At 38.9% G+C, this 13,370-nt stretch overlaps 2 protein-coding genes across 2 annotated transcripts; both read left to right on the forward strand.

Moving 5' to 3' along the window:
* The first annotated feature begins 8,695 nt into the window (after window positions 1–8,695).
* LOC127835646 (uncharacterized) lies at window positions 8,696–10,024 on the forward strand. The gene has a single exon (XM_052362082.1). The coding sequence runs from the start codon at window positions 8,696–8,698 to the stop codon at window positions 10,022–10,024; it is 1,329 nt and encodes a 442-aa protein (XP_052218042.1).
* Window positions 10,025–10,941: 917 nt separating this feature from the next.
* Window positions 10,942–12,276, forward strand: LOC127835647 (uncharacterized). The gene has a single exon (XM_052362085.1). The coding sequence runs from the start codon at window positions 10,942–10,944 to the stop codon at window positions 12,274–12,276; it is 1,335 nt and encodes a 444-aa protein (XP_052218045.1).
* Window positions 12,277–13,370: the final 1,094 nt, after the last annotated feature.

The following is a 13,370-nucleotide window of genomic DNA, read 5'->3' on the forward strand; positions in this document are numbered from 1 at the left end:
TTCTTGTCAATTTGTCTCCCGGGCAAAAATACAGCAAGCTCGATCTACGACAAGCATTTCTGCAGCTTGAATGCGACGAAGATAGTCTTCTTAACGCGGTTGACGTTGTTTTCGGCGTTTGATGTTTGCATCTCAGCGGCGTCCCTTGTTGCGGTTTCCATCGCTATGGAGATGCCAAAGATAGCATGGAATTATTGACAATACACACCGTGGTCTGCATTGTTACAACCGGATGTTGTATGGCGTTGCGTCTGCCCCAACAATATGGAAACGAACAATCGACCAAGTTCTGGAAGGGATTCCAGGAGTACAACGCATTCTGGACGATATGGTGGTCACAGGTGACAATGACTGTACACACCTTGACAATCTCGAGAATGTTTTGAGCAGGTTAGAGCTCTTTAGAATTAAAGTCAACAAAGACAAATGTGTTTTCTTTGAAAAACGGATTACATACTGTGGTCATGAGATTGACGCTGAAAGACTCTGTAAATGTCAAGATAAGGCTGGGGCAGTGTTAAACACACCGACTACGCGAGACGTTAAATCATTGATAGCATATTTAGGGGTGCTTAATTACTATCACAGATTTTTGCCAAATCTCGCGACAACCATTAAACCGCTGACATATCTCGTTGAGAAAATTGTAAATTCATATGGTCGAGCGAATGTGAAACCGCGTTCGAAAATTCAAAGAAAATTCTGACTTCAGAACCAGTTCTTACTCATTACAGGCCAGAAATTTCGGTACGCCTCGCGACCGACGCGTCTCCGTATGGTATATCCGGTATAATGTCTCATGTAATGCAGGATGGTTCTGAACGGCCAATTGCATTTGCGTCAAGATCGCTAACGAAAGCGGAACGTAAATACAGGCAAATCGATGAGGAAGCTTAAGCGATTTGCTGGGCTGTTCAAAAGTTCTACCCGTATCTTAATGGAAACAAGAAATATCTTTAAAAAAGATATACGGCGTTGATTGTGGTCGATGTTTATGAACGATCAAAAGTTATCTCTATGAGATAAAAAGTAGCGGATGCCTTTTTTTCTGCGCAGTTCTTAGCTACATCACAAGCAAATCAATTACGGGGTGTTGCGCCAGATTGCGTGGCTTATTTTTCTGTATGTGATATTATTACTCAGATATCTATATTTACAGAATAGAAAAACACAAGAAACATGAAAATAAACGAGTGCATATAGGTCAGCCGGCAATACTCGAATCTTATTTAATTGCATAATTATAGTATAGTGAATTATTGTGCTCTTGCTTAATTAACTGGTCTAAATGGATAAATATTTCTAATTAATTTTATCAAAATTGGTCCTTATCATGCAAATGTTGAAAACATATTAAAACTCGATGATTGACATACCACAATATTATCGCCGAATATCTTTATTTAGTATCTTTCTGATCAAAACAGACTTCAAGTGCACAAAGTGTACGAGACGGCGTTTATATAAAGATTTCTGCAACTGACCGCAAACTGACCTTGATACCTTGCGGATTGGAATGCAATGCATTAAAGTTAGGTAACAATTCTGCTGCTGAAACGACGGCTTGTTTACGCCAACTGTACACGACCAAGGCAACAGCTGTGCCTAAAATATTGATATATCGACAAAGCGACTAAACGAACTATTTACTCCATCAGACAAAAATAGCATAGTCCTTCAATGAAAAGATCGCAACCCCTTCTGCGAACTCCGGTGATGAACTGTATATAAACTCTGACTTTCACACACTGGCCGCGAATTGACCCGAAACCTCGCGGGTTGAAATGCAATGCAAGTAAGTACTAAATATGAGAATATAGCCTTTAGTATAAACGCTTTTGCGCTGGTAATTCTCTGAAAATAAAAGGTGAACGCACAAACTGTATTTATGTCGAAAATTGATTGTAAAACTGTTCTATCTATTGAGCCTTTTCATTAGAGATAAAATTGTTTCATGCAGTAAAACAGTGTTACAAAGACGCGGATATGTTTCCAATGTTCTGGTGTTATACTCAAATCAGCCAATGGAATAAATGAAATGTATTCATTCGTACCTAGCCGCGGGAAATTTTATTGGAATTTACGTTGGTTCCGGATTGTCAAGCGCTAACGTCAATATTTAGCCCCAGTAAATCTATTCCCGCGACCTCAGCCGCGCGCGTACAAAGGTACGCAATGTTTCTTTCAGGGTTCGATTACGACATTCAGTACAAGAACACTAAACATCATGCAAATGTCGATGGATTGTCGATTGTCGAGATAACCCGCGCCAATAAAAGGTCAAACAAATTTCGAAACTGAAGACGTATTTTACACGTCGCAATTAGAGCACTTCCCGTGACGAGTGCTGAAATTAGCCGGGAAACAAATCGAAAGCGCGTGCTCTCGCGCGTGTTCGATTATGTACAAAACGACTAGAACGAAATGACTGATGACCCGTTGATGAAACCCTATTACTCGCGACGTTACGAATTAACAATTCACCGCACAGGTGGAAGTAACGTACCCAGGATAGTATTTTTCATATATATATTTTTTAGGAGCCCAATATATTCAAATAAAAACATAAAATCATGTTTAATGAGAAAAAAAATGACAAAAAGCCATGAAAAAAATCCACACCCTCTGATATTGGAATCATAACAAGGTCATTAACTAGACTTTATCATAGACCTGTCTTCGCGGGCCGCAAAAATGTCAAAAATAGCTTTAATCCAAAGCATCCCTTGATCCTCCTATGGGCAATTGGACAACCTTTCAAAAAAAGTTAACTTCAAAAATATCTGTCCAGCCGTTAACTCACAGTCGGTCGAAAACCGAGCAATATTTCGAGTCCGTTTGTCAACCCGAATAAATCTTCTACAGACTTTCAAACAATATTTTTGAGTTTTTGCCCCTTAATCGATAGCTCGCGTCCTATTCCTCTGAAACAACGAAGCGTGTCAAATAATGCGTGCATATGCAACCACTTACCCCTAAAAACTTATTCCAAAATGTAATATTTCCTTTGCAACAACTGTTATAACTATAAATTTGATTTACTTGAAAACGAAAGTAGCCATCGCTCTTGAACCCGACGGTTTCAAACCTGACGTAAAGAAGAAACATTAAAATGTGTTGTTTGTAGCTCGTCTGTTTCAATATTACATTCTTTAAATAATATTAAGTGTAAATCTGTGAATTCCCACAACATAATTACACTTGTTTAAATGGAAAGTTACCAGTATTGACATTGAGTACTCCTATAGTATTAATTATCAATGATGTCTTCATGTAGTCAATATAAATTGCCGCAATAGTCTTTTGATGATTTCTGTTTTGGCAGGCTCTTGGCTCAGATTTATTCTGAACGCGACTAATTTCAGCTATCCTATAAATATGAGGTCGATACATGTATACATCGGTAGATTACGTCTAATTATTTGGACTATGACATTAATTTAATTTTAAATTTTCACGTTTTGGTAAATTGAGAAAATTTTAAAACAATGTTTCAGATTCGCATATTTTGGTTTTAGTTATGATATTTGCAAGGAAACAGTAATACTGAACATTAACCATGCTCTAAAATAGCCATTATATGCATCTTTTGACGATTTAAAAGCCTGAAAATTATACAGCGTTGCAACGCGAAACGATTGAATACTTTGGAGAAATCTGTTGTTGTCCTTATATTTTGTGAAGCTATAAAGAATGCTTATATATAGTATAAAATACATCCTTCATTCAATAAGCACGGATGTTTGAGTAGTCTAATTGGTAGACTTTAAATCCAGGACTCTAGGGGTCAGTGGTTCTAGCCCTGATGAGGGCTACTTTTTTTCCTTATTCTAATTCTATTCTTGATTTTTAACTGGCACCTTTAAATTGACTGTTTTCGTTATAATTTGTGACACTACAAGGATTGCTTACATAAAGTATAAAATGCACCACTCATTGTATACGCATGGAAGGCCGAGTGGTCCAAGCGGTAGACTTTTACTCCAGGGGTCAATGGTTCTAGCCAAGTTGAGGGTTACTTTTTTATTTTATTTAATTTTATTATTGTGTTTTATTGGAGCTTTTTAGATCGAATGTTTACATTTATCAATATTGCATTTAATGACACAAATAATTTGGGAGAGTTCTTTTTTTATTGTTTGATTGTGTGATATTTCAAGGAATGCTTATACATGTATAAAGTATAAAATAAACCACTGACTATGGAAGCACTGATGGCCCATTGGTTTAAGCGCTTGACTTTTACTCCAAGGGTCAGTGGATTGAGCCCAGTTAAGGAAGACTTCCTTTATTTTTTTCAGCATAGCTGTTTAACGTCACTTTTGACCTTAGTTTACCTTTAATCATGACCAGTCAAATTCATATAAAAATTCCCGCCAGTAGGTCCAAAATGATTACATCCGAATTGTACATACAAAAATCACTGTAAACAATGGATGCATATCATTTGAACAGAAATATGACTATATTTTAAAGAACATGTACATGCTAATTACAATAAATTAAAAACATGATTAAACATTCTCTAAACATTACACCGAAACGTTTTTCCTTAGTTTAAGAAGCATTATAGCATTAATCACATGTCTCTAAAATTAAAAGAAGCTATTGTTTACATGCCGTAACGCTCACACTAAACACTACAAAAACACACACACAAAGTGTAGCAAAGGTACACAAAGTCAAACACATGCTGCAAGGTCCAATAAACCCACTGTAACTCTTGGATTGCCTTTGTTATACCTTGCCTGGAATTATATCAAAACTACTGTAGACCAAATAAAAACAGTTATTTATGTTAAAATCTTTGTTTCTCCTAAATATATTCCCCTTATAGTCTTAAATTTATTAAATAAAGGATACACTGGTTAACTTATTTGTGTTTTGATCTGACTTTACTTGTCTTTGTAGTCTTTGCTAGACTGTGTGTGTCTTTGCAGTGTTTAGTGAGACCCACTCTTATCTAAATTTGTAAACAGCATAGTTAAACATGTCAATGTATCAAGTCAAAAAAGGTAATAATTTACACTAGTGTTAGTCTATTGCAAGATTTTGTTCACTGATATATTAATTAAATGTGTTATTACTATTAATCACTTCAAGTGGCATAATAATCAATCAGTTGAGTATTGCGCATCAGACCCAAGAAAGAATCGACGCTTGCTGAAGAACTTTTTATTTCAAGATGGTGAGCATAATTAATTGTAGATTTCACCAAGCGCTTATTATATCTAGTTCTGCGGGTTTTTAAATGTACATAACATCAATAGCTTTTGCTGCCATTTTGTTTATCGGATGCAATTCAGTTCAAACACCCATATGCCAAACGATTAACTGCCCACAATGTTTACCTAATTCTTGATTATGGACATTTTATGAGCAAATTATCGCGTTATATAATTGTGTTGTTACCAGTGCAGTAAGCGCCCCTTTTTTTCAACAACGATATGTTAAGTCATTGACACTTTTAAAGTGTTTTCTGTTGAGTTCAGTAACAATGTTAATATGTGAATATCTGTAATATTATATATATATTGTTAAGTGTTTTTTTTATTAAGCTAAACTTTTCAGTACATTATACTTTCTTGAAGAAATTTTGATGAAATAATCCCAGAACTTTCCAAGCATATGTTCTGTGTACATCTTTTTTTCTTTATCTGTTTCTTTTACATTTAAAATACTAGTTGGAAACTGTGTAGAGCTATGATTGTCCCAATTTTGTACATGATCTGATGAACATGACCATTCCAAAACTCTATTTTACTGTCTGTTCATGTCAATCTACTATCTAGTCATTTAATATTTCTGTGTTTTTTGTTTAAACTATTTGGGATTATTTTGGTGCATGTTACATCAATTAAAAAGTGTTATTTCTTACCGTGCAAGTAATCAAACGTTTTATCTTGTAAAATGTTGCAACTCGGCCTTGTTTGTATATAAAGTTCGTTGAATATTATATAGATCTTAATAGTTAGTGCAGCCCAAAATGTCATATTTAGTTATTCTCATTATTTGCTACTTAATTGCTAGCATAAGAAACATACCATTGTAGTTATTTGAATATTTGTTTCGATTTAGTTGTTGCAGTTTCTTACCGCCTCACTGTCACATGTACCAACACATGTACTCACAGATGTAAATAAGCAAACACATTTTCAACAAGTTTGTGTTGGAGTTTAGCCTCTGGTGTGTAACCTTTTTGCGATATCAGGATTACCTCCCCTGAACGTAATTCTGCTACTAATCGATTTCGTTTCCCTCGTTTTGGTCATAGCGTCTTCAGAGACACTTTTTCTCCCTTTGCGGTCTATAATGATGCACCACGTCGTAAGTTCTTGTTTCTAAATAATCATTTTAATATTGCCTTATCATATACCTGTATATTTTTTGTGTAATTAAGGTTTTACTGGGTTAATACTTAAAATACATTCAAGTCACGTGGCGTCCACTTTCTTTGTTTTGATGCAGTGTAGCCTTTTATACATTGTCTATGTAATTTTACTAAAGCTATTCTCGTTTAACTAAGTTAGTACGTTTTTCCGAGAAAGTTTCTTGTGATTGTTCCCATCTTGTATTTTTCTGTTTTTACCATGCTGTACCACATTGAAAAAAGATTAAATTTGAACATTTTCGTGGTCTTGGTTTAAACTTAATGCGTCCCCAAGGCATTACAGTAAAAAGACGTGGTGCATCCAGGACCTGGCAGCCGGCTCCTGGCAACAGTAACCATGTCTAACCACCCAGACATACACACCCTCTTAGCATCCTCCCAGGAGGAATGGGACATTTTAGACTCTTTAATCAAAGACAATACTGACTTTCTTAACCTGAAAAACAAGACAGAACTTTCATTACTTCAAACTCGTGCAATTGTTCAGGGCGAACGGTACTCGAGAAGCATACACTAATGTAAGAAGCAATTAAGTACATCTGACCACCAAGAAAATGAAACATTATTACATTCACTTGAATTAGAAACAAAGAAACATGAACTTGAATTGAGAAAGTTTCTGGACTCTATAGAGAATTGTGTAACAAACAGAAGCAGTGCTTCTCTGACACTTTCCACCAGCTCCTCGCGGTCAAGATTAACAATTTTGGCTGAAAAACAAGCGAAAGCAGAGGCTGCAAAAGTTAAAGTCACTTTCGCTCAACTGCGCAAGAAAGAAGCAATTTAAATGAACAACAAGTTCTGGCAACAACATCGGCAATCAAAGAAAAGTCGCTACTAGAGGCAGAAATATCACTACTTCAAGATCAAAAGGATGCGGCTGAAGCGGAAGCGGAAGCTTTTGAAAAATTGAGCGACTCCAGCAGAAGCGAACTACCTGATGTGGAGGAGATTGGTACAGCACAACGTGTCCGTGTATACATACAACAAATTACATCAGATGAGCCGACCGTGAATATCCAACCTTTACCTATTGTGAATTCACTACATGTGAATACTCCCATAGTGAACAATCTGCCTGTGAATTTGTCCCATGTGAACAGTTCTAGTGTGAACACTCCCGAAGTGGCACTACAACGTGAAAGTGTGAACCCAGTACAGCCTGGAATAGACATAAGGAACATTACGCAATGCATACTTAGAAGAGACCTTGTTCAGGAAAGACTTTACAAATACGATGAAAGACCTGAAAATTATTTGTTGTGGAAAAGCAGTTTCAAATCGGTTATTTAGGAGCTCAGTGTGACTCCTATGGAAGAACTTGATTTGCTGATAAAGTGGCTAGGTCCAGCTTCTTCCCAACACGCCACAAGCATACGTGTAGCAAACGCCGTGAACAGTTCCACTGCACTGCAGCGTATATGGGAACGACTGGATGACAGATATGGAGCACCCGAATTAATTTATGACGCTATAAAGAATAAACTGAACAGTATCCCAAAAATAAACAAAGACCCAATGCGCTTGTATGATTTATCCGATGTTGTGTCTGAAATTGAAGCTTTGAAGGACAATTCTTCATATTCAGGTTTATTTTCACACTTTAATTCGTCATTAGGTGCCCGTGATGTCATTGAGAAATTACCACACAACCTCCAAGAAAAGTGGGTTTCCCGTGCAGCCACATATAAAATGACACATAAAGTACCTTATCCACCGTTTGGTTTCTTGGCTTCTTTTATTAGAGAAATGTGCAAGGTTTGCAACGATCCCAGTTTGAATATTCATCGGTATAGTCCAAATATACCGCCTTTTCATGCGAAAGCTCAAGTCTACGCGAAGAAAACTGATGTACAAGGACAGAGGCATGGTGACAAACCTATTTGTCCTCTTCATAAGACAAATCATTATTTGAATGAATGTAGAGCCTTCAAGACAAAATCGTTGGAAGAAAGAAAAACATTTCTGACAGAAAACCATTTATGTTTTCGGTGTTGCTCGACAACTGAACATAAGAGTTCCACATGTACCGCAATGCTATTTTGTCCTGATTGTGGCAGCACTAATCATACCTCCGCTATACATGTGAACAAGTTAAAAAGAGACACAAGCAAGAAATTGCACGCCCAACCCCAGAACGGCGGGAAGTGGAAAGCGTCACAACCATCACGTGAAAGAGGTCATGGGGTTACAGCTGTAAACAAGTGTACGCAAATATGCGAGGATAGTTTCGGCGGAAAGTCTTGCGCCAAGATAGTTCTCGTTAAAGTGTCGAACCGCCATCGTCCTAATATATGTGTAAACATGTATGCTATTATAGACGATCAGAGTAACAGAACTCTCGCAAATTCAACGTTTTTCGATAAACTTGCCTGTCAATCAGAAGTCGTACAGTATAATCTAAAATCCTGTGGTGGTGCTAGAACCAGCCATGGTCGTGTGGCAAGAGACTGTGTTATTGAATCATGGGACGGTGCGTACAAGTTTGATTTTCCTAGCGTGCTCGAATGCGATGAAGTCCCTAATGTCCGCGAAGAAATACCAAGGCCAGAGGTTGCAAAATACCATCCACATCTGCGAGACATTGCTAACCTGATACATCCCATTGATCACAGAGCAGAGATCATGCTGCTCATTGGCAGAGATTTAATAGACGCCCATCACGTCTTGGAGCAGCGAATTGGCCCCGTTCACACTCCATATGCTCAAAGATTGAAACTTGGATATGTTGTCGTTGGGGAATGTTGTCTAGGCCAAATCCACAAGTCAACAAGTGTAAACGTGAACAAGACATTTGTGGCAAATGGGCGCACAACAATACTAACCCCTTGCGAAAACCGCTTCGATGTTAAAGAGCAATCAATCTGCGAGATTTGTGATGACCCCATTTTTGTTCGCACATCTGCTGACGAGAAGCCTGCAATGTCACAGAATGACAAGTACTTCATGAAAATGATGGATGAACAGTTCAAGAAATCCCATGGTGGTAAATGGACCGCTCCTTTGCCTTTTCTGCCCGATCGGCCAAGATTACCCAACAAGCGTGACCAAGCCTTGAAACGTATGAAACTCATACAGAAGTCCATGGCTCATGATGAACAACGACAAAATCTATTCATTGATTTCATGGGGAAGGTGTTGCAAAATGGTCACGCAGAAAGAGCCCCTAAATTAGACCCACACCAAGAATGTTGGTACTTGCCTATATTTGGAGTTTCGAGTGCCAAAAACCCCAACAAGATCCGATGTGTGTTTGACTCGTCCGCAAGATACAACAACATCTCATTGAATCAAGTTTTGAACACTGGTCCTGATCTTACCAATATGTTGTTAGGTATACTCCTCCGTTTTAGGAAAGAACGAATAGCAGTTACAGCTGACATAGAACAGATGTTCTACAACTTCTGTGTGTCAGAAGAGCATAGAGACTACCTCCGTTTCCTGTGGTTTGAAGATAATGACCCACAGAAGCCACTGGTAGACTACAGGATGACTGTGCATGTGTTTGGGAATAGCACATCCCCAGCTGTTGCCACATACGGGATCAGAAAGATTGTTGAAAACTGTGAAGAAGATGTGAAAGCATTTGTGAACAACGACTTTTATGTTGAATCAATAATAATGATGGGCTGACGTCTTTACCAATAGTGCCGCAAGCTGTCAGTCTGTTGTCCCGTACCTCAAAAGCATTCGAGATGGAAGGTATCAAGATGCACAAAATTGCCTCGAACAATGACAAAGTTATGATGGAGTTTCCACAAAATGCATTGGCGGATGGAGTCAGAGACCTGACGTTAGAGCAACTTCCTGTCCAGAGGAGTTTAGGCCTACTTTGGGACCTTAATACGGACACATTCACCTACGAAAGGTCCAATGATGCCAAGCCTTATACGAAAAGAGGTGTTCTCTCCACCATAAATAGCCTGTATGACCCTATTGGTTTCCTGGCCCCTGTCGTGTTGGAGGACAGGCTTTGTATGAGAGACCTAATGACGTCACACGCAGATTGGGATAGCCCTCTTCCGCTGGACAAGCACTTGAAATGGACTCGGTGGAAGGAGTCCCTTCTGCAGCTGAAACACATAAACATCCCGAGAACCTACTCAGCATTACCATTGTTTGAAGCCTCAGATATAGAAGTTCATGTGTATTTTGATGCCTCGGAATTCGCTATAGCTGGCCTGCTGTAGCATACCTTTTAATATACCACAAAGGTAGTAAACCAGAAAAACCTTTATAATGGGTAAATCAAAACTTGCACCATCAAGAGGGAATTCTATCCCGAGGCTAGAGCTTTGTGGAGCTGTTTTGGCAACAGAAGTTGCAGAATTTGTGCTAGAACATTTAAACATAGCTGCAAGTATCAGATTTTTGTGGACAGCAAAGTGGTTCTAGGATACATAAACAACAGATGCAGGCGGTTTTACACCTACGATGCTAACAGAGTTGAACGCATCAAACAGTCGACAAGTCCTGCCCAGTGGAGCTACGTGCCGACAAATCTAAATCCAGCAGATTGTGGTACTAGAGGAGTTGCTGCTGAAAATCTGATGTCAAGCTCCTGGCTTGTGGGACCACATTTCTCTGGAAGTGCGGAAAATAAGGTGCCATATTGCTTAGTGAACCCTGATGAAGACAAAGAAGTGAGACCAGAGGTGACGACTATGGCAACAAATGTTACAGAGAAGACTAAACTTGGCACTGCAAGATTCTCAAGGTTTTCATCATGGACCCGTCTTTTGATAGCACTTTCCTGCATAAAGCACATTGCCAATAGTTTCCTCTCCCGTGAAAACAAGTCAGACTGTACTGTATGGCATGTGTGTTCCAATTCACAGGACGTTTCTCACCACAGTCAAGCTGCAGTTATTATCTTGAGAGAGGTACAGAAAGAACATTACGCAGATGAGTATACGTCATTGGAGAGAGGGAGACAACTTCACCCAAGCAGTCCAATTGGCAACTTATCTCCTCTTGATGAGCAAAAGGTCATGCGAGTAGGAGGGCGACTGAAGTTTTCTGATTTGCCCCATATAGAGAAGCACCCTGTCATTCTCCCCGAAAGTCATAATGTAGCATGCCTACTGGTTGAACATTTCCACAGAAAGGTACGTCATCAGGGACGCCACTTCACTGAGGGGGCTGTACGAGCTGCTGGATATTGGATTGTAGGAGGGAAAAGGCTTATTTCCTCAGTAATTCATAATTGCGTCACATGCCGTAAACTACGTGGATCGTTTGAGACCCAGAAAATGGCAGACCTGCCTAGAGACCGTCTAACCATTGCACCCCCCTTTTCCTATGTTGGTGTTGACACCTTTTGCCCATGGCAAGTTGTCAGCAGGAAAACTCGTTCTAGTCAAGCATCCAGTAAACGATGGGCCATCATTTTCACATGTTTAGCTGTAAGAGCCATTCACATTGAAGTTGTTGTTGAATTATCGTCATCAGCATTTACGAATGCATTGCGTCGCCTTATTGCTATTCGTGGACCTGTCAAGGAATTCCGGTCAGATCGGGGCACCAATTTCACAGGAGCAATAGACCTTCTTGAGATAAACTCAATGAGTGTGGAGCAAAAAGCCTTCCGCAAGTTCTTGAATGATAGTGAGATCATTTGGCGCTTCAACCCACCACATAGCTCTCATTTCGGAGGTGTCTGGGAGCGCATGATTGGTGTTTCCAGAAGAATTATTGAGCAAATGCTCATGAACGTGCCACATTTAACACACGATGTGTTAGTCACATTCATGGCCAAAGTATGTGCGATTGTTAATTCCCGCCCTATTACACCTGTGTCCAGCGACCCGGAGAATCCTGAAATCCTCACTCCAGCCATTCTACTTACACAAAAGTCAGGTCCCGTTACATCTTGTGCAGCATAGCCTGGGATCTAGGATACCAAAGACATGTACCGGCAGCAGTGGAGGCAAGTGCGACATTTATCTGAGACATTTTGGGCCCGATGGAAAAAGGAGTATCTTCCCACTCTGCAAAAACGTCATAAGTGGACCCATGAGAGTGAAAGTGTCTCCGTGGGAGATGTCGTGCTGTTAAAAGAAAAGCTGAAACATCGTACCGGATGTCCAATTGGAAGAGTGCTGGAAGTCTTCCCGAGTGAGGATGTGAGAGTACGATCAGTGAAGTTAGGCGTCACCAGTGATGGACAGCCTCGAGACTGCGTTCTACCTATTGTTGACCGTGTGATTCTTGTGAGGGACAGTGGGGCTTAATAGCCTGCATTTAACTATATTCATGTGTTGAAATATGTGACATTTTAAATGAGCAGTGAAGACTCGTGTGTTTGATATTTGGCATATGACTATTGACATTATGTTTATTTCAAAACAGTGACTTTCTATTAATTCTACATTTATGCCCTAGTATATGCTTATACTAATGTTTTGGTTTCATGGTTGAGTGTATTGTTTATGAAAAACATATGAGTATCATTGTTTTGATTTGTTTTGTTTGCTTATTTTGATTTCCATATTTTTGATGATAAAGGTTAAGGTTAGGGCCATTTATGTCTTACTTGTTTAACAAATTAAAGTTATGTGTGTTTTAATTTTTGGTGATATTAATGTTTTAATATCAGACGGGGAGTGTGTTGGAGTTTAGCCTCTGGTGTGTAACCTATTTTGCGATATCTGTATTACCTCCCCTGAACGTAATTCTGCTACTTATCGATTTCGTTTCCCTCGTTTTGGTCATAGCGTCTTCAGAGACACTTGTTCTCCCTTTGCGGTCTATAATGATGCACCACGTCGTAAGTTCTTGTTTCTAAATAAAAAATTTAATATTGCCTTATCATATACCTGTATATTTTTTGTGTTATTAAGGTTTTACTGGGTTAATACTTAAAATACATTCAAGTCACGTGGCGTCCACTTTCTTTGTTTTGATGCAGTGTAGCCTTTTATACAATGTCTATGTAATTTTACTGTGTCGCAAAGCATTTTGAGGAGTAGCATTTTTA

This window comes from Dreissena polymorpha, chromosome 6 (genome assembly GCF_020536995.1).
Source record: "Dreissena polymorpha isolate Duluth1 chromosome 6, UMN_Dpol_1.0, whole genome shotgun sequence".
NCBI lineage: Eukaryota > Metazoa > Mollusca > Bivalvia > Myida > Dreissenidae > Dreissena > Dreissena polymorpha.